The sequence below is a fragment of the Mytilus trossulus genome, unplaced genomic scaffold, assembly GCF_036588685.1.
Source record: "Mytilus trossulus isolate FHL-02 unplaced genomic scaffold, PNRI_Mtr1.1.1.hap1 h1tg000070l__unscaffolded, whole genome shotgun sequence".
NCBI lineage: Eukaryota > Metazoa > Mollusca > Bivalvia > Mytilida > Mytilidae > Mytilus > Mytilus trossulus.
Genome location: NW_026963294.1, coordinates 2526723 through 2550168, shown reverse-complemented (window position 1 = coordinate 2550168; position 23446 = coordinate 2526723). Strand labels below are relative to the sequence as shown.

Sequence of the window (23446 nt, the reverse complement as noted above, 5' to 3'; positions counted from 1 at the left end):
TACAAACACCGTTAAAATGTCTCTAATCAGTAGGGTTCATCACAGGGCACTTTGATTTTGTTCTTGTTTAGAAATATGATCTGGTCAACAGCTTCAGATGAAAGACTGTATGACTTTCATTTTTTGTTACAAGTAGTGCACATGAAAACATCCCCTCGGAAGGAACGGATTATTATATTCTAGCACCAAATAAAATAGAAGTATCAGGATAAACATAACTATATTTACGTTGTCAACGAATTTTAAATAGTATTACGAAGGGGATATATCAACGGTACTAAAGTGAGCGGAAATGTGAGGAGAAATATTTTAAGATTTTTAACAGGCAAACGAGTATCCGAGTACTTAAATTGTACTCGAGTACTCGGCCTTCCGAGCGATTACCCTAGTACTCGAGTATACTCGTTGCCATCCCTACTTATAGACAATTATGGAAGCAGGAAATACTAACCTTTCCTGAGCACCTACCCAATTTTTAGTGCTATCGTGTTGCCCTTTTCCTGAGTTCCTGCGAACATTTCCGTTTTCTGTAAACTTGTTGACCTTTTCCTTATAATGCACTTGCGATCATTGCCGTTTGTCTGTGTTAGTGTGTTGCTCTTTTATTTACTCATTTTGCTTCGTTTTGTAAAGACTGTTCTGTTGTGGGTTTTTTTTTCTCTTTTTTTCCCTTTTCGACTTGGATGATCTGTTTTTCTTCAAATTATAGATTTTGATTGCTTTTTTTTCATCTTGGCCCTCATTTTATGTCATTTACCAAAACATACAACGTAAAAAACATCAGTCATGTATCAATTCATGTATTCAATGTGGAACAAAATGCTTTTATTTACAACAAACAAATCGTCAAACATAGGAAACAATGACACACTCTACATCAATAGAACAACATATATTTACAAACAAGTTATTAACAATTCAACACGCTTTTATTTACATGATGTAATTTGAGAAACGTGTGTAATAATGAGACGCTCTACAACAGTAGTTGAAAATAAGTGTACAAATAACTACATTGGAACACAATGTTATCATCTATATGACACAATTTGTAAGATAGATGTAAGGACACAATCTACTACATTACTGCAGTAAACAAATACAATATATACATCATTCCTATACTTAATTTTTTGTATGACACTTGAAGAAATAAAAATGCTGGATAGCACCTGTGGAAAGTTTGCAACGGTAGATTGTAATATTTCAAATAGCTTGTAAATGTGTAGATTGCATGCTTAACTTTTTTCCTACTTAACAAAAAAATAATTATCAAGAAATAATTGAAACAGGATGCTGCTACGATACTGCTAAATAAAGTTCTCAAAATTAGTCATTCCCACGGTCGCCTGACATTAATTCCACAAATTGGTCTGGTCTAATAAAGTGATATGCACAAGTGACGTCTAGGTATAACACCTGTATGTCATTCAAATCTATTTGAAATCATGTACAGTATTATATTCATGATGTAGGGGTGGGTACCTAGACAGTTTACAAGTTCTCAAACAGGCAGGGGGTAGGGGTAAGAGTGACCCTAGGGGACTAGCCATTTATTTCATCTGATTTGTTTTATTATTCCGTACGAAAGTATATGTTGTTTCAGTGTGGGGATTTCGACAGTTTTCAAGTTTTTGAAAAGAAGGGGGTAGATCTTGACTGTTTACAAGTTTTCAAAACAGGATGGGGTGGTGTTACACCGAAGGACTCTCCTTATATTTCATTTTATTGTCCAATACAAGAACATTTATGGTTAAGGGTTGGGGATCTCAACCGTTTACAAGTTCTGAAACATGATATTTCATTTGATTTATGTTATTGTCCCATACAAAAATATATATGGTTTGTGGGTGGGGTTCTCAACCATTTACAAGTTTTCAAACAACAAGGGGCTTGGGACTCGCCTTCTTTTGCATTTGATTTGTTGTATTGTCCAGTACAAGAATATATATGGTTAAGGAGTGGGGATCTTGACCATTTCCAAGTTGTCAAACAACAGGGGGTGGGGCTGACCCAAAGGAACTCCCACTTTATTTTATTTGATTTTTTTTGTTGCCCCATACAAAACTATATATGGTTTATGGGTTTGGATCTCGACTGTTTCCAAGTTCACAAACATGAAGGGTTGAGGCTGACCCAAACGGACACCCACTTTATTTCATTTGATTTGTTTTGTTGCCACATACACAAATATATATGGTTTAGGGGTGGGGATCTCCAGCGTTTACAAGTTTTCAAAAAGAAAAGAAAGGGGTGGGGTGACTGATCCTCTGGAGTTCCTCTATATTTCATTTGATTTATTTCATTGTTCCATACAATAATATATATGGTATATGGGTGGGGATCTCAACTGTTAACAAGTTCTTAAACAACCAAGGGGTGAGAGTGACCCCATGGAACTCGCCTTTTATTTCCTTTGATTTGTTTTATTGTAACGTGTAAGAATACATATGGTTTACCTATTGCATAAACATTTGTAAAAATCGTAGTAAGCGACGAAAAATGTTCATTCATGAAATATTTTAAACACGGTATTTACCTATTAATTTTCTCTTCAACCGGAGGAAGGTAGGAAACCTTTGAAACCGGAATTATAGTACTCCCGTTTGGAGGCACACATATATGGATCTGACACATGTCTGGAGAATACCGATAAAATCATAACGTAGAAACTGCTGTCTCGTGTGTGTATTGATTTTACTTTCCGCGTAGCGCAGATCCGCGAAGTAGTGTTTGTTCGTCATTTTCAAATGAAGTTGAATTATTTGATTTATCGATGAAAATTCAGTACATTTTAATTCAAGCTGTATGCTATTAAAATAGAAGAGCTCAAAATTTCAAAAGCATCTTTCTATTATTAGTTTTCAAACACCAGTACTACATTATCTAGAAGTAGGACACCATTTCTAAAGTCAGATAGTCTGTCTCTTTTCCGGTTAGAGGCCGATGCCTTAAGAAAGTTTACTTTTAAAAAATGTTATTCTCAGACAACTGAAGTTTCTTGATAAAACTAGAGGATTTAAGGAGCCTGTGTCGATCACCTTGGTCTATGTGCATATTTAACAAAGGACACTCTCCAACATTGTAGACGAGAATGGAATCTTTGTATTGCTTTTGCTGACCATTTAGTATGTTTCTCTCGGTCTTCTTTAGTTTTTGCTCAAAACATAAAAGAGGGTTTAACGAAATTCTATAAAGAGTGAAAGTCCACTAACTATTTCTGCAAAATTTGGCTTGTTAGAGGATCTTGTCTTGCTGATCATTTTTGAATTTTAAAGTGTCTATTTATCTATTATAATTTTTATCACAAAAGGCAAAACGCCAAAAAAAGTGGTAAAAATCGTCATTACAGGGTAATGATAATGGTGGTCAATTGTGGCTAAATTTGACCCAGTACATGTATATACAGAAATGAAGATGTTTGTAAAGGTTGACGAAGATGGATGATGTACGACAGACGACAAATGATGATAAAAGCTGACTTAGCCTTTCCGGCCAAGTGAGCTAAAAAAGGAAATACAGATATAGTAGGCAATTAGTATAAACAAACTACACCTAAAGCTACAGAATATGACTCATTGCCTAATGCAATGTAGTTGGAGATAGGTGATTGCCCGGTATGAAAATACCTTGTTTCTCGTGACAAAGGATAGAAAAAACAATAGCATAAAAGAACTATAAAGTCACTGAAAATACAACACAGAAAACTACAGAAACAACAACAAACCTCCACTTTAAAAGGTTTGAGGTTAGTTCTCTGAAAAAATTAGAAGTTACTACTCTTTATATACTACCTAACATGTTGCTAAAGATAAATTGAAGTGATGTCAACAAGAGAAATTCAGAATGAAAATGCTGTCTCAATTGAATGGAAATGTTCAGTTGACATCATTAACACACTTATTTTAAATTGGTTGTTAACTTCTGTCATTTGGTCTCGGGTGGAGCGTTGTCTCATTGTAAAATACGCCACATCTTCTTAATTTTATGCCTACTCATTATGAGAAAAAAATAATGTCTTCAACTTATTGGTATCTTTTTTTATTGGTTTCTATGGTAGAGCGACCCTCTAGTAAAGAGGTCGTTAAACGAAAGTACTGGAATATTGTCAAAAAAGAAAATATAAATACTGTTAATTCAGATAGCATTGCGTGCATTTATTATTGCAATTTTTGGTGAGGAACAAAAATGCAAGATTAATTATTGCCATTTCGAAAGATCTGCATAAATGTATCGTATATCAGAAAACAAGTTCTTATTATTGCAATACAAAACCAGTCGCAATTTTTGTATTGATAGAAAACCTCACAATAAATTCTGAATTTACAGTTCTTCATCTTTTGGTGATGCTGGGAGTGCAACATAAACTGGAAAATTCACAAATGTAAAATATTTATAATTTCGTTTGTCGATAAGTTCATTTTCTTAACCTGTTCCTAATGTCAATCTTCTAGACGTTAATCAATATATGTAGTTGACCTCACTGTTTCTGTGGTATTTTATCAATCTTGTCTTGACATAAGACATGAAAAATGTAATCCACATTTTCCCAAAATGTAGATTTTCCAGTGAGTGGACATAATCCTTATAGAAAACGTGAGGCAAAAAGATAATGTCCGTTTATTTCCAAATTGAGGTAAGAGATTAGAAAATTGAGGAGATTTACAAAAATTGGCATTAATAAACATATAACAATTATAAACCAAATATGTACAGGAAATTGAAATTAATTAGGAATATAGTTAGGTAAAATGTAAGTAAACAAAGAACAAGCAAAAGGCATCTGTACAGAGAAAACTTTTTTGAAATGAAAAGTCCCAAAGCAATAATTTGATATTAAAAGTAGATCCACCAGCTCAATATCAGTCGAGGCAAATAAGAAATACCATAATATTATGATATTTCATAATTTAATTGATATTGGATCAAAGTGGAGTTGTCTTTCTTAGACGCTTATAGCCAAAACGGACATGGGAGATAACAACTTGTGTCTTAACACAAGGTAGATAGCATGACTAGGAAGAGGCTAGACATTTGCTTGGGTGTAAGTCGACAAATATTTTTTTGACAATTGATATGTTCTCAAGCATTTAATTACAAATCTTTGAAAATATAATAAAACCAAACAATTATCACTAATCTGTTTGGATTTACCCTTCTGTGTTCTGATGGATGAAAGATAGGTTCATTTAACAGAACAGTTATGTTAAAAACATTCGTTATGAAATACCATGTTATGTAGCAACAACTATATTTACATAATAAGAGCATATCGTTGTGAAATACAATGTTATGTAGCAACAACTATATTTACATAATAAGAGCATATCGTTGTGAAATACAATGTTATGTTAGCAACAACTATATTTACATAATAAGAGCATATCGTTGTGAAATACAATGTTATGTTAGCAACAACTATATTTACATAATAAGAGCATATCGTTGTGAAATACAATGTTATGTAGCAACAACTATATTTACATAATAAGAGCATATCGTTGTGAAATACAATGTTATGTTAGCAACAACTATATTTACATAATAAGAGCATATCGTTGTGAAATACAATGTTATGTTAGCAACAACTATATTTACATAATAAGAGCATATCGTTGTGAAATACAATGTTATGTAGCAACAACTATATTTACATAATAAGAGCATATCGTTGTGAAATACAATGTTATGTAGCAACAACTATATTTACATAATAAGAGCATATCGTTGTGAAATACAATGTTATGTTAGCAACAACTATATTTACATAATAAGAGCATATCGTTGTGAAATACAATGTTATGTAGCAACAACTATATTTACATAATAAGAGCATATCGTTGTGAAATACAATGTTATGTAGCAACAACTATATTTACATAATAAGAGCATATCGTTGTGAAATACCATGTTATGTTAGCAACAACTATATTTACATAATAAGAGCATATCGTTGTGAAATACAATGTTATGTTAGCAACAACTATATTTACATAATAAGAGCATATCGTTGTGAAATACCATGTTATGTTAGCAACAACTATTTTTACATAATAAGAGCATATCGTTGCATTTTTGTACAAAACTATATTTAGAAAGAGACATTTTTATTTACAAATGTACATTTAAAAGTTGCTGTCTGATAAACACCAAGCTACTGTCAAAAAATTCAAAAAAACATTAAAAGAACAAGATTTGGTTTCTGAATTAGTTATTTCATATGTGCATACTTTATTATTCATTAGACTTACTATTTAGACCTAAATTGACTATTATGGTACCATTTAACAGCTTAAATTGATTAATATACAGAGTTATGAATGAAATGAAATTGATAATAACCTAATTGTAGCTATGTAGGTTATTAAATATTTATTAAAATAGTACATATAGTATATTGTATCAAGTTATGACATTACCTTTAGGTTGCACTTTGTAAATACAGCTGTTTCACCAACTACCTCTTTTGGGGAGATATATACTATTAATAGGTATTTTGTTTTGTTTATTTACTGGTTCCCAGATATGATCTCTATTTTTCATCTCAAAGAGGCACACCTTGGGAAATTAACCAGTATAAATACACATGGATAACAGCCAAACTAAATTCTGAGTAGGACCAAACGTGAAGGGAGAGGAAGTACATAATTGTAGTATAAATATAAACTATTCTAATGCAATTTGGATGTAACAATTTTTTTCATTGGCTAACAGTTGCCGTCAAATCCACAGTTGACCAGGCGTAACTAAGGAGAGACCCGCCAATTTTGAATTGATGAATCAACAAATGTTCGATTACTACTATATAATCAAAAATAAAACAACACCTACCTCGAATTTGCCGTTTTAATGTAGTTTTATCCAAATTTAAAGCGTACAGGTAACGAAATAACCTCCAGTTTGTAAGTTTTCCTGTGTATGACGTCACGTTTAGCCATGACGTCTTTGTGCCAAAATTATTCATGAAGTTTCGCGGAATTTTTTTTATTTGACAAATTTAAACATTTTTTCAAGTTTTAGCGTATTTTTTTCTTTTTGTAATGCATTAGAATCGGAATAACAGTACTGTAGTTGAAGAGTTGCCACCGTCAATTTTGATTTGACGGTCGCAAATCTCCGTTTTACTGTCTCCGCTCCGCGTCGCCAGTAAAACTGCATTTGCGACCGTCAAATCTACAATTGACGGTGGCAACTCTTCAACTACAGTACTGTTATTCCTTAATTTGAGGTATATAGATGTCGAAAAATATGCCGCACAGCCTTATGTTTTGACCTTTGAAAAAAAGTAGTAGTGCAAATGAACTTTCCATTCTTGGATATAAATTCTTACGAAACGTCATAGTAAAAGTGATACAGTTTAAGCTGTAAAAGAAGTTGATATAAGAAATTGCACTGTCTATATTTACAGAAGTGCAACTTTTGTAAATGGGGAATTACTAATATAAATAGATACTTGCCTACACATTACAGGAAGAAAGAAATAATAATAGCCATCTACTTGCAAACAATTTCAATCTAGCAGTATATTAGTTGATCTCTTCCCGATGTCTAAAGGTTATTATTTTACTATACAAGTGAAGATTATTTTAAAGTTAATTGATTTCTGAACGCAGCTGATTTACATACTAGCATAACAAATTATAAACTAAGTATATTTTACGAGATTGTTATCATCAAAGGGTTTATGCCACTGCTGGCGGAAGTTATGTTATAAGGGGTATCACCAGCTCAATAGGCATGAAATGTCATGTCTGCAAATTGTCTGTTAACTTAATTTTGTATGATCAAAAACACTTAGATATGTTGCCCTAAGTGTATGTGGCGTGGACTTAATAAACTGTGGAAATTACTCGTTTCCAATAATTATATCAAAATACATTAAAAAGAATATCTTGAACAAAATATGTCATGACTGTTTTGTAGTGGCGTACAGGGGATTTGTGTTTATGAATGAACACTTTTAAAACATTAGAACATATTTTAGCTTTTTCCTTGCCCAGGAAGACACTCACACATGAACTATGATTAATATAAAAGATTGTTATCACTAGTATATTGTGATTCATTCACATTGATCATTTAAGTGACTATATAAATCAATGAACATTGGATTTGCAATACCTCCTTGTATTCATTAATGTTTACAGATTTTTGTCCTAGGTGTCTTTACCTTCTCGTGTCAAGTTTTTTTCTGAAAGAAATTACATTTATTTTATTTCAAGCATTTATAAAGGGTTGCCATATCTGTGCTCGTAACTTCTGTCTTTTGTATATGATCTGCTAGATCTACATAAATTGAGTCTTTCCGTAGGGCTTTGAGAAATTCATTAAATCCCCGTTCATTTTTACGCAAAAGCATGTCCATTAAATTCCTGTTCTTTTCCTGTGGGGTTTTACCAGATTCTATATTCTTCCCATCATCTACCGACATTACCTCTTTTGTTATTAGATGATCTACTATGTTCTCGTGTTGTAAATCAGTGATGACCTTGAGATAGTTCTTTTGTAATTGAACTTTATATAATGGAACATTCCAAGCTGATAAGCCTACAAAATATAAAGAGATTTTTTTTCTTAAGATAAGTGCTATTGACCTTTTATGACTATAAAGATGAAGTTAAATCCAGAAAAGCGATTTGGAACACATGCAATTTATAACGTGTTGTTTTTATTTTTTTACATCACTTGGTCGATACCTCTGCTGGTGGATAATAAGTCCCCTAGAGTATCATTAGCTCAGTAGTCATTACTTTACTACTCACATGATTTAAAACAAACCCTTCTTAAATTTACCGTTTATAAATTTTAAAATTATGCAGAAACTAAAGATTCAACTTATTCGGGTAAAGTTGGCATATGACGGATTTTGCCATTTTTAGTACTTTTTAGGTGTGTAGCCCTTCTACTGTTTCAGTTTTCTTCACCCTTTTCTTAAATCTAATGTCTCATGAATAAGTTAAATGCCCACATAGAATGTAGTATTGATAGATCTTACATTTCTTCAAACAAATTAATATGTATGCTCTGAATTTATCAAACACATATGATCAGCATTTGACATTTTAAAGAGAGCTGGTAAACACACATATTCACAATTCATAGTTAATTGCCAATTTGTTTGTTATTCTATTTTCTCTCACTTTGATTTTTTTTTATAGTTGACCAAAACTAATGCCTTTGCATTATATATGTTCACTATTCTTTTCTACAGTTGGATCTAACAAGCGTAATTCATCTGAGGTCATATTTGCCTGATTCGTAACAGGTACTAAATGAACTGTGACTTCATTATAACTGTAGAAAAGAATCTTGATCTCAATGTCCGAGATCATAATTACTCAATGTCACAATGTCAAAGATCATAGTTACTTAACACAAATTGAAATTCGTCTCATCAAAGTGACCTACTTTGGTATGCGAGAAAAGTAGTATACTTATGATAAATTAAATACGACGCAAATGATCTGGTATATAGTCTTTAGAATCAGATACATTACATCTATTTTGAATGAATATGTAACATTAGATTGAAAAATGATTTCAGTATAAAACCTTCTTTGCTTGTGTTTATAATAAACCCTTCATCCATACCTTCAGTTTCAGAAGATGCTGATGTTGTACTTGGACTCATTTCCTGTGAATGATATTTCAAATCATTAGCAATATCTTCGTATCCATAATTACGTAATCCATCAACAAACACACTGTAAACAGGTTCTTTCCTTTTAATTACAATATCCAGCAATGCTTTGTTCTGGTCATCTTGTCGAGGATAATGTTCAATTTCACGTCTGTCATCTGCTGATATCACCAGATGTGTCATCATATGGTCTAAAATTTGGCTGATTTGTATGTCCTGTATGATTCTGCTTTCGTTTTCTCTTATTTTATCTGTAAATGAAGAAATTGCATTATTGACAAACAAAATATATGTGTATAGTGGATCTGCAAGTAAAACAATGCTTTAAATGCTTACATTGTTGTTTTGTATTAAATTATTGACTTTAAAAACATCATTTATTTATAAGAAAATTGCAATGAAATGTAAACAAAGATTAAATCAATTATTGTTATTCAAAATTCAAAGTAAATATATATACTTATGTTAGACTCAGATCGATGTCCGGTCTCTAATCGACGTCCGTTACCCAAATCGACATCTAAATCGACGTCACGTTCTCAAATCAGTGTCCAATATTTTAAACCTCTAATCGAAGTCCAATATGTGACGTTATTAATCACAAAACGACGTTTGATCGACCAGATGTCTATAAATTTCATTGAACCATTTACCGGGTATTTTTAAATTGATCCTTGTTTGTATTATCTGTATTGTTCTGGCTTTTTGTGAAGAAGCTTACCAAAACTATAACTTTTTTTCTAATATAGGTATCAAAATAATAGGACAAACATCAGAAAATGACAAGACAATCACCGACATTATATTATTATTACATGTACATGCATGTTAATATTTTGGTGAAACCCGTTTATAATTTCGACATACGTTGTTTTTTCCTCTCTTGTTCATGATAAATAAATAAATGTGGGTAAACATTGTTAGACAATGAGACACCAAACCAAAGACATTTAGAGGGCAGTATACAGACTCAAACAACAGAAAGAATATAAAACGTACAGCCAATTGTTGAAAAGTATTTAATTTTGAACTTTTTCAACAACTTTTTGAATTTTAGGTTCAACCCACCCTTTAATAAAGTTGTGATTTCACTGCGACAAGTCCATAAAATGGACGTCGATTAGAGAAGCCAAAAAAATGGACGTCGATTTGAAAACAACAAAAAAGACTTCGATAAGAGGGGCATAACATTGGCCGTTGATTTGGAATGTAATTTCATTGTGACGTCAGATTTGGACGTCAATTTGAGGAATGGACGTCGATTAGGAACCGGAAGTCGATCTGAGTCTTACATATATATAGAAGATATCGCATAATTGACATTCATATGCTAATTAGCTGTCTTCCACTTATCAAATATTTTTCTATTGTGATGAACATTTTGATATACCAAAAAACAATACTTGAACTGAAACAATTATGAATATTTTAGTTAAGTAACATTGAGTGGTAATTAATAACCTAACTGTCTAAAAATTTCAGAGGATAAGAGAAATACATAATATGTCAGTCATTAAGTAGCACGAAGTAATGACTGTATACTGATGTCAAAACATCTAAAAGTTCAGCAAGAATCGTCATGCAAAATTGCCAGTATAATGAACAGTAAGGCGAAAGATACCAGAGGGACATCCAAACTTACAAATTGAAAATATACTGACAACATCATGGCTAAAAAAGAGACATACAGACAAACAATAACTACATATGACAACACCAACCCATTCAAATTTATGTGGCTTTCTTTGGAGTTGTCATCACTTAGCTTTATAAAGCTATGATTTTTAACTAGTGGTCAGGGTCTTTTTTAATAGAGGCAGCTTAAAACGTCAACAATTAGCAAAAGAGAAGAGATTGTTGATGAGGTACAACAGAATGCCAACTTTCAATATATTTTACAGATTTAAAGCATAATTTCATTTAACAAAGATAGGATAATGAAACTAAGAGGCTCTCAAGAGCCTGTGTTGCTCACCTTGATGTATGTCCATATTAAACAATAGAGACAGATAAATTCATGACAAAATTGTGTTTTGGTGATCGTGATGTGTTTGTAGATCTAACTTTACTGAACATTCTTGTTGCTACAATCATCTCTATCTATAATGAACTTGACCCAGTAATTACAGTGTAAAATATTTTCTAAAAATTTACAAAAATTTACAAAAATTTATGAAAATTGTTAAAAAATGAATATAAAGGACAATAACTCCTGAAGGGGTCAATTGACTATTTTGGTCATGTTTGAATTATTTGTAGATCTTACTTTGCTGAAAATTATTGCTGTTTACAGTTTATCTCTATCTATAATAATATTCAAGATAAAAACCAAAAACTGGAAAATTTCCTTAAAATTACAAATTTTGGGGCAGCAACCCAACAACAGTTTGTGTTTGTCTGAAAATTTCAGAGCAGATAGATCTTGACCTGATAAACAATATAGGCCTGCCAGATTTACTCTTAATGCTTTGGTTTCAGAGCTATAAGCCAAAATCTACATTTTACCCCTATGTTCTATTTTTAGCCATGGCAGCCATCTTGGTTTGTTGGCAAGGTCAAGCTACACATTTTTAAAACTTGATACCCCATTGATGATTGTGGCTAAGTTTGGTTAAATTTGGCCCGGTAGTTTCAGAGAAGAAGATTTTTTAAAAGAATACATAAATTTTAGAAAAATGGTTAAAAATTGACTATAAAGGGCAATAACTCCTAAAGGGGTCAACTGACCATTTCAGTCATGTTGACTTATTTGTAAATCTTACTTTGCTGAACATTATTGCTGTTTTACAGTTTATCTCTATCTATAATAATATTCAAGATAATAACCAAAAACAGCAAAAATTCCTTAAAATTTCCAATTTAGGGGCAGCAACCCAACAACGGGTTGTCTGATTCATCTGAAAATTTTAGAGCAGATAGTTCTTGACCAGATAAACAATTTTACCCCCATGTCAGATTTGCTCTAAATGCTTAGGTTTTTGAGTTATCAGCCAAAAACTGCATTTTTCCCCTATGTTCTATTTTTAGCCGTGGTGGTCATCTTGGTTGGATGGTCGGGTCACCGGACACATTTTTAAAACTAAAAAAATGTTAGCCAAGTTTTGATTAATTTGGCCCAGTAGTTTCAGAGGAGCAGATTTTTGTAAAAGTTAATGACGACGGACGACGGACACCAAGTGATGAGAAAAGCTCACTTTGCCCTTTGGACCAGGTGAGCTAAACATACAAGTTTAGTTTTTTGATGGACATATACAAAACATAAACTTTGTAACGTAAGGAATTTGCATACAAGGTATAATTTAAGCACCTCAGTCTTTTAATTCTGAAATATAAAGCTTAATTAAATAGTTTAACGCCACTAGATTGTCTCACATACAGCAACATTTGTCACAATTGTGACAAAAATGACAAAAGACAAAAAACAGTATGCCAAACGCAATGTATGATTCATTGAAGTCACACTTGCTAAGTTTATATGTTTGTGTTAAAAATGTCTAAGCTTCAAAGGTCGGAAAATTGGTAAAAACTTTTGCCCATGTTATAGTTTTTTCTGTCTACTATTATCAAGGCTTTCAAGATTTAAGACAAAACAAATCATTGTAACCGTATGTTCTATGTTTAGCCATAGCAGCCATGTTTGTTTACAGAACAACATTGTTGGTGCATACTCTAAGAAATATTCACACTAGGTTTGTTAAAATTGGTTCAATAGTTTCTGATGAGGTGAATATCTTTATAAAAGTAGACTATAGTCAAGAAACTATTGACACAGATAGTTTCAATGTTTTGCATAGTAAACATGTAAATAGTTATTAAAGGTACCAGGCTGATAAATTTAGTACGCCAGACGCGAGTTTTGTCTACATAAGACTCATCAGTGACGCTCATATAAATATTACAGATCCATGAAATGCACACCTCGGTCTTACAAATTTAATGATTTTACAGATTGGACATGAATTTGACCACAATATCATAGATAGCAAATTTAGTTCATCAAAGTTAATTTCCACTTGTAAAACATTTACACCTCATCGAAGTTAATTTCCACTTGTAAAACATTTACACCTCATCAAAGTTAATTTCCACTTGTAAAACATTTACACCTCATCAAAGTTAATTTCCACTTGTAAAACATTTACACCTCATCGAAGTTAATTTCCACTTGTAAAACATTTACACCTCATCGAAGTTAATTTCCACTTGTAAAACATTTACACCTAAACAATTTTAAAAATAAATTTTATGTTTTTGTTGGTTGGTGTCGACTTGGAACCTGAATATTGAAGATGAGGTTTAAAATGACAGACTGATCAAATGACGCAAACTGTTAATAATTGATCACATCGGCTATATGAAATTTTAAGGATATGAAAAGGGGACTAAACTAGAGGCTCTAAAGAGCCTGTGTCGCTCACCTTGGTCTATGTGAATATTAAACAAAGGACGCAGATGGATTCATGATAAAAATTGTGTTTTTGTGATGGTGATGTATTTGTACATCTTACTTTACTGATCATTCTTGCTGCTTACAATTATTTCTATCTATAATGAACTTGGCCCAGTAGTTTTTAGCGGAAAATGTTAGTAAAAATTTACAAATTTTATGAAAATTGTAAAAAATTGGCTATAAAGGACAATAACTCCTTAGGGGGTCAATTGCTGTTTACAGTTTATCTCTATCTATAATAATATTCAAGATAATAACCAAAAACAACAAAATTTCCCATAAATTATCAATTCAGGGACAGCAACCCAACAACGAGTGGTCAGATATATCTGAAAATTTCAGGGCAGATAGATCTTGACCTGATACACAATTTTACCCCGGTCAGATTTGCTATAAATGCTTTGGTTTTTGAGTTATAAGCCAAAAACTGCATTTTACCCCTATGTTCTATTTTTAGCCATGGCGGCCATCTTGGTTGTTTGACCTGGTCACACCACACATTTTTTAAACTAATGATGATTGTGGCCAAGTTTGGTTAAATTTGGCCCAGTAGTTTCAGAGGAGAAGTTTTTTGTAACGGACAACAGACGACGGACGCCAAGTGATGAGAAAAGCTCACTTGGCACTTTGGGCCAGGTGAGCTTAAAGGGCATTTAGTTTTTGCACTAAGTGCCTCTCTAAAATTTATAGTTAGGTGAATAGAATCAAGATGACCTTTTGTTTACGTTAACTACCCTTAATCAAGTAAGAAAAAAACTTTTTAAATATACCATGCAAAGCCTTTATATATTAAAGTACTTACTAGAGTTCACTTGTTTTCTCTGACGTACCTGAAAATATAGTAATATTGAAAATCAATGTATTGCAGGGTGATGAGTTAAATCTATCATTGATCCATGCATGTTATATGAAGACAAGTTCGTTCAGTTATTACAGAAGTTAGGGGTCCAGACCAGATGCAAAAGAAATGAAATTATTCATTGCTTTTGACGATGTTGCTCAAAGATATAAACTTAACCTTAGCAAAAAAACATGCTTGAAAGTATAGCAAAAGTACAAAACTCAAAATAAATTTAAACGATATCAATCAACTGACTAAGTGATAAACAGCGGCCTTATTCACGACTTGGTACAGACATTTTTCCGAAGACGAAATTTGTTATACCTGATTGATAGCCAGCTGCACTTCACCCTTTTATGATAGTTGTATATAGTTTTGTTGAATTGACAATATTGTGTGAGTAACCCAAACTGATGTAAAAGGTCAATGTGCCAATAATTAAGATTTAACCGCCAAAAAACTATGTGAACATTCATCACATACATACAACGAAACTAACTAAAACATTCAAACAAAAACACAAATTAACGTATCAATCACGAAAAAAAAATGTAGTAGATATATAATTTTAAAATTTACAATGACGTAAAAAAAAGTGTTTGTCATGGATAGCACATACTGTATATAGTATATATATATACACTTTCTCGATAAGTAAAAATTAAGGTAAAAAATAAATACAAGGATAAACAAAATAGAAATCACACTGCAAAAACCGTTTGTGTCCAAAATGCACATCAGGATCGGATCTACCTACACCAGGAATGCCTAAAGCTAAAAAGAATTAAAAAACCTGATGGCGAAATGTATAGATACAGAGTCATATCTGAATCCATACGATAACAAAAGCATGATAGTATGAAGACAAATAAAGGGGAAACTAAAGTAAAATGAAAAGATACACAACTTCAGAACTAGAATCTATAACTTGGGACCATCTTGCATTATTTTTCATTGTTTTTTGAAGTCGACACTAAATATGTATCTAATAGGTCTTGGTACTTTCCGATGATTGTTTTAGATCAAAGTCAAATGTTTACTGAAAGACAGACAATTACACCTTAAAACCTCATGCCAAATATATTTATGTATATAAAGATAAATACTATTGCACCTGTCCATTGCAGTACGTAATAACTTACCACGCATAATTTATGTGGTGTTATTTCAATTTCTCTCAATAATTTGTCCAATTCTCAGAAAATTAAGGGGAGGTTATTCAAACATTATATCTATTTACTTATATGTGTATATTTTTTTTACTTCTTCAAGTAAATAAAATTAACTTGTACAAGTAGTACATACTGTATATAGTATATATATATACACTTTCTCGATAAGTAAAAATTAAGGTAAAACATAAATACAAGGATAAACAAAATAGAAATCACACTGCAAAAACCGTTTGTGTCCAAAATGCACATCAGGATCGGATCTACCTACACCAGGAATGCCTAAAGCTAAAAAGAATTAAAAAACCTGATGGCGAAATGTATAGTTACAGAGTCATATCTGAATCCATACGATAACAAAAGCATGATAGCATGAAGACAAATAAAGGGGAAACTAAAGTAAAATGAAAAGATACACAACTTCAGAACTAGAATCTATAACTTGGGACCATCTTGCATTATTTTTATAAGTCGACACTAAATATGTATCTAATAGGTCTTGGTACTTTCCGATGATTGTTTTAGATCAAAGTCAAAGGTTTACTGCAAGACAGACAATTACACCTTAAAACCTCATGCCAAATATATTTATGTATATAAAGATAAATACTATTGCACCTGTCCATTGCAGTACGTAATAACTTACCACGCATAATTTATGTGGTGTTATTTCAATTTCTCTCAATAACTTGTCCAATTCTCAGAAAATTAAGGGGAGGTTATTCAAACATTATATCTATTTACTTATATGTGTATAAGTAAATAAAATTAACTTGTACAAGTAGTACCCCTGACTGTCTAGGCCAAATAACAAAAAAATAAGCAAATAAGACTGCACACGCTGAAATGTCTCACCTTCTTTACTAACCATTGATATTATGTTGATAGTCCTAAATATACAGCTTTACTACAACTACCACATACATATCACATACATCTATATGTAAACTTTACATGATCCAAGAAAATGATGTCAAGCTCATATAAACCAAACAAGAAATACATGTACACCTTTTCTAGTTTTTAAGAAACAAACTTAACCAAGAAAACTAGAAATTGACCAATGAACCATGAAAATTAGGTCCAGGTAATATGAACCAAGCAAGGCAGACACATACAGCTTACAATCCTTCCATACAACAAATATAGTTGACCTATTGCTTATAGTAAAAGAATAAACTGCTTCGCCAAGCGCAGCTGGATACGACTGCAGAGGTCCAACTCTGACCAGTTGGGGCAAAAATGGACAAAATATTCAAGCTTGATATACATGATATATAGGTCTGAATTTGGATTGTAATTAAATTTTGTCACATTATATTTCTGACACAGAATAAATGTGTCAAAGAAATTGAAATTGGTTGTATGATTTGAATTTATTTTCAATTGAAGATTTCTTACTGTTGTGCAATACACTATATGCTGCTGCGCAATACTTAGTAAATCTGTTTTCAGCCTATATACTAAGGATTAGTAAAATAAATTGTGAACCCCAATTTTTTTCTTTGGATAAATTGACAATTTCTTAAATCTTGACCGAATAAAAATTGCCCCTGCCCCCCCCCAAAAAATGTTGTTTCCCCCCCTTCCCAAAAAAAATTATTTCAAGAAAAATTTCTTTTCAGGAAAAATAAATTGCTCCCACCCCCCTCCAAAATACAATTTTTTTTGGTAGAAATTTTCTTTTTGTAAAATGTGGTACAAATTAAGAGACGAGTTATTTTTTGAAAACTAGATAAATGCTTGTTTTAGTCTCTGTTGGCCCCTGATTCCCGAACGGTTTGGGCAATTACCCCCAAAATGAATCCCAACCTTCTACTTGTGGTATTGAACCTTGTGGTACAATGTCAATGCAATCAAAATACTTAAACACAAGTTATTGTCCTGAAACTATAAACATGCTTGTTTTGGCCCCTAATTCCTAAACGGTTGAAACCATCACCCCCAAAAACAATCCCAACCTTTCTTTTGTGGTATTGAACCTTTTGTTTAAATTTCATAGAGATCCATACACTTTAACTAAAGTTATTGTCCGGAAACCAAATGTGTCTTCAGACGACGCTGACAACTTTATACCTGTAAATATACGAAAAACAGACCAAAACACCAAAACTTAACACTGAGCAATTAACCGTGAAAATGAGGTCAAGGTCAAATAAAACCTGAGAGACGGACATGTACATCTAAAAAAAAGTATTACCATACACCAAATATAGTTGACCTATTGCATATAGTTTTAGAAAAAAGACCAAAACTCAAAAACTTAACTTTGACCACTGAACCATGAAAATGAGGTCAAGGTTAGATGACACCTGCCAGTTGGACATGTACACCTTACAATCAGTCCATACACCAAATATAGTAGACTTATTGCATACAGCATAAGAAAAACAGACCAAAACACAAAAACTTAACTATAACCACTGAACCATGACAATGAGGTAAAGGCCAGATGACACAGTCTGCTTAGTTGGACATGTAAACCTTACAATCCTTCCACACATCAAATATACTAGACCTATTACTTATAGTATCTGAGATATGGACTTGACCACCAAAACTCCACCTTGTTGACTGATCCCTGAAATGAGGTCGAGGTCAAGTGAAAACTGTCTGATGGGCATGAGGACCTTGCAAGGTACACACATACCAAATATAGTTATCATATTACTCATAATAGAGAGAAATTAACATTACTAAAAATCTAAAGTCTCGGAAACATGAAAATGAGGTCAAGGACAATGGACATGTGACAGACGGAAACTTCCTATCATCATGATCATAAGGCATCTATATACAAAGTATGAAGCATCCAGGTCTTCCAACTTCTAAGTGAACTAACGCCGCTGCCGCCGGATCACTATCCCTATATACCTATATATTTAAGGGCAATAACTCCTTGAGGAGTCATCTGATAATTTTGGAACAAACAGGAAGTATGTAGAGCTTGACATATTGACCACCACCCCTTTATGTGTCTATGAAGTATTTATGTATTACACTTACCCATGGTGCTTTATTTTGTTGATCTGACCATTCGTCTATGAACATGTGTTTAATTTGACATGTGTCACATTGATATATAGGCTCTTCCATGAACATGTTTGATCCTGTCACACACTTTGGCTCAGTAAGGCCACATTCCCACTTTTTCTCAAATTTTACATTTGACATCTTGAATCTTGTATGCATGATTGTGTTTAATTCCTCTGTTACAAAGTCGTCAATGTATTTGTACAAACCACCTTTAATGTCTTCCCCAAATTCCCAAACCTGAATCTGAATAACATTTGGACATGTCATTACAAGTAATTTTCTTAATTTTGTTGTCTCATGTTGTAACTCAAAGACAGCAGTGCCTTTAAAAAGAGCAATTTGTCTTTTTTTCTTCTTACTGTCAACCACTTCTGCAACTGTATACTTCCTGCTCAGTGAAGCAATTAAATGATTCATTAGATGTGGTGGTAGAAACCTAAATCTAAAACACAACCACGTGGATCTTTTACATATATCTTTTGGCACATTAAACATTTCATAAATGTCACGCTCAGGTTCTGCTCTGATCATACTAGGTACATAGTAGTAAGGGTTTACATCAGCACCTGATTTGTTTGAACGTATAATGATATCAAATTTCTCCATTACATTCAGGATATAGTCTTTGTTTTCATACAAAATGGTTGTCTCTTTTTTAAATATATCTTCTAAAACGTCATAATTTAATTTGCCTGTATGGTAAAATTCATTCCACCTTTTTTGATTTTTAGTACTAGCTTGAAATTTCCTTGCTGTTACTATACATTTAAAAGCATCAGACAACCATTGTGTATCTAAAATAATATTATCTGGGAGATCTTCAAAATAAACTAAAGATCGGAGTTCATGGTGAAATTCTAGAAATAATATCAGTTCTTCATCAGTTAAAGGCTTTGGTGTATCAGTAGAAATGTGTTTAATTTCCTGATAAGTAATAATTGGTAACTCTTTCTTCTTTTCTTGAAGTCGTTGCTCCAGTTGTATAAATTTTAACGGATAATCTTTGTTCCATGTCCTCATTTCTCTGGCTGAGTTTATAATGTCTCGTCGTATTTGCTGGAATACACTGTGATCATCTTCTTTATTAGAAATAAAGTATTCACTCCTTACATGTCCACGTTCATCATCTGCCAGATTCTCGGTGTACACCAACAAACTTTCTCTGCATGCCTCCTCAACCTACAATACATAATATTTAGGTTCTTGGTATTTTGTGTGGTTTTCTATTGCTTTAAGTTTTTAAAGAAGAATATACGAAAAAAAAAACTGTTATTGCAGCTTAATTTTATGAAAATAATACAACAATACATACTGTTATATTATATCTTGTTGAAATACTAAAATTTACGTACCCTGTGTATAATTAAGGTGAAATTCTATAATGTATGTGCACTGTGTGTAAAAAAGCTAATTTACGTACACTATGCGTAAGGATTTAATTTCCATGAAGATATATTTAACAAGAGTGCTCTAGCTGAGATATCTTACCAACTTTACGGATCATGATTGAATTTTAATGTTAGAAGTCTTCAAGTTTAAGGTTAAATCATAAGGACACATCATGTCTTTTATTGAATAAACTTAACACTATCAAGGTCCATGAAAAGGGGTGTCCAAGTAAATATGAACCTTGCCAGAGGGACATGTAAATCTTATAATAATCCTATCAACTTATGATACCTTTCCTGACAGATTCTGAGAAACAGGCGAATTAAAAAACATCATTTAATATTGATAAATAAAAAATACAAATGGTGGCAAGGTCAGATGAACCCTTCTAGACAAATAAGTATCCCTAGCAATCATTATTATGGAAATCCAGGTCCAGGATTATTGCTTCTGCACTTCATACAAAATAATTGTTTATACCCTTGAAAAAACACAAAAAATAATTCTTAAATAATATTGGTATGATTTCACTTTTTAAAATAAAAAATATAATCCTTTAATAAAATGCTTTGCTGAGCGTAGCCTGATATGACCACAGAGGTCGACCCCTGAACAGTTAGTTCAAGTTTGGACACAATATTCAAGCTTGATACTGTCTGAATTTGGATTGCGATCAAATGTTTGACATAATATAGGTTTCTGACACAAAATAAATGTGGTCTAAGATCTTAAAAATTTGAAATGGGACATTTTATTTACCTTGAATGGTCTAATATCCAAAATCTAACAACACAGTTAGATTCAGCATATAAAAAAAACTACCAAAAATGTAATTTTAGCTGAAATCAGCTGAAATCAAACACAGTTTAATTTTGGACCCTTTAAACCTTAATATGGACTAAATTGAAAACAGGGTCCCAAATAAACTAGAGGCTCTAAAGAGCCTGTGTCGCTCACCTTGGTCTATGTGAATATTAAACAAAGGAAGCAGATGGATTCATGACAAAATTGTGTTTTAGTGATGGTGATATGTGTGTTCATCTTACTTTACTGAACATTCTTGCTGCTTACAATTATAACTATCTGTAATGAACGTGGTCCAGTTGTTTCTGTGGAAAATGTTACCAGTAGTAAAAATTTACAAATTTTATGAAAATTGTTTAAAATTGACTCCTTAGGGGGTCCGGTCCATTGACCATTTTGGTCATGTTGACTTATATGTAAATCTTACTTTGCTGAACATTATTGCTGTTTACCATGTTTACAGTTTATCTCTATCTATAATGATATTCAAGATAATAACCAAAAACAGCTAAATTTCCCTAAAATTACCAATTCAGGGGCAGCAACCCAACAACGGGTTCTCTGATTCATCTGAAAATTTCAAGGCAGAAAGATCTTGACCTGATTAACAAATTAACAATGTCAGATTTGCTCTAAATACTTTGGTTTTTGAGTTATAAGCCAAAAACTGCGTTTTACCCCTATGTTCTATTTTTAGCCATGGCGGCCATTTGGGTTGGTTTGGCGGATCACACCACACATTTTTTAAACAAGATACCCAAATGATGATTGTGGCCAAGTTTGGTTTAATTTAGCCCAGTAGTTTCAGAGGAGAAGATTTTTGTAAAAGTTAACGACGACGGACGACGGAAGACGGACGCCAAGTGATGAGAAAAGCTCACTTGGCCCTTTGGGCCAGGTGAGCTAAAAATCTAAATGCACAATCAGATTTAGCATATCATACATGCGCAATAATTCAGTTTTTGATGAAATCAACCAAAGTTTAATTTTGGACCCTTTTGACCTCAATGTAGACCAATTTAAAAATGGGGCCAAATATCCAAAATATAAATAAAAGGTTAGAACTCCCAAACATTAAAGACTTTTCATTCATACCATTGAAATTGGTTAAGAAATTTGTATTTATTTTCAATTGAAGATTTCTTGCTATTGCCCAATACATTGCTGTTGTGCAATACTGATCTATTGCGCAATACTGTACAATGTTTAGCTTGCTGTTCAGTGTGAGCCAAGGCTCCGTGTTGAACACCGTACTTATAATGGTTTACTTTTATAAATTTGACTTGGATGGAGAGTTGTCTCATTGGCCCCCAAAATCAATCCCAACCTTTCTGTTGTGGTATTGAACCTTCTGATAAAATTTTATAGAGATCCATTCCCTTAAAACTAAAGTTATTGTCCGAAAACCAAATCAGTCTTCGGACGACGACGACGACATAATAGCATTATACGAATGCCAAAAAAAATGTGCGGTCGTATTAAGAGCAGAACAAACACATGAAACAATAGCAATGTGTCTAAATCTATACGAATTTGTAAACATCACATACCGTGTCTGCTTCTGAGGTAACAGCGTCTTTCCATGTGCCAACAATAACTACTGGTGGATCAAGATCATCTGACGTAGTTGTCTTGTCATCAGATATGATATTTTTCTCTTCCAGTCTACTGTAGCAATGTATGGAGTCAATCCAAAGTCGGAATAAAGCTATAAAGTCAAAGTACAACGATTTTATATCAGTATTTATTCAAGTGTGATAAATATTGCCAGTATTTATTAATTCAAATTAAGGCGACAATAGTTTACTGATAAACAAATATCGTAAATTGATTTGGAAGAGACAAATCAAAGTAACAAACAGCAACTAAATGAATCAAATGATACATTGTGATATCCTGCTATTCATACATCATCGGCAATGTGAATTACACTCAGTATAAAAATGACACAATCGGGAGTTAAGGACAAACCCGATAAAATTACAGATCAGATACATGTATCTATATAATACTGGTTTATAAAAGAGTATTCAATTGAAGTAGCTTTACTGACACACATAAGGATATAAAAACAAAGGGCTCCTATGACAGAGATGATGACAAAATTCTCAAAG

General features: G+C 32.5%; 1 protein-coding gene across 1 annotated transcript in view; it reads right to left on the bottom strand.

Moving 5' to 3' along the window:
• Positions 1–977: 977 nt before the first annotated feature.
• LOC134699528 (uncharacterized) overlaps positions 978–23446 on the bottom strand; it is an 86878-nt gene continuing 64409 nt past the window's right edge. Inside the window, exons 10-14 of the mRNA XM_063561124.1 lie at positions 22883–23040; positions 19110–20318; positions 14893–14920; positions 9592–9891; positions 978–8547 (exon numbers count right to left, since the gene is read on the bottom strand). Coding sequence (XP_063417194.1) covers positions 8213–8547; positions 9592–9891; positions 14893–14920; positions 19110–20318; positions 22883–23040 — 2030 coding nt within the window. The 3' untranslated portion in view covers positions 978–8212. The remainder of the gene's footprint in view (positions 8548–9591; positions 9892–14892; positions 14921–19109; positions 20319–22882; positions 23041–23446) is intronic.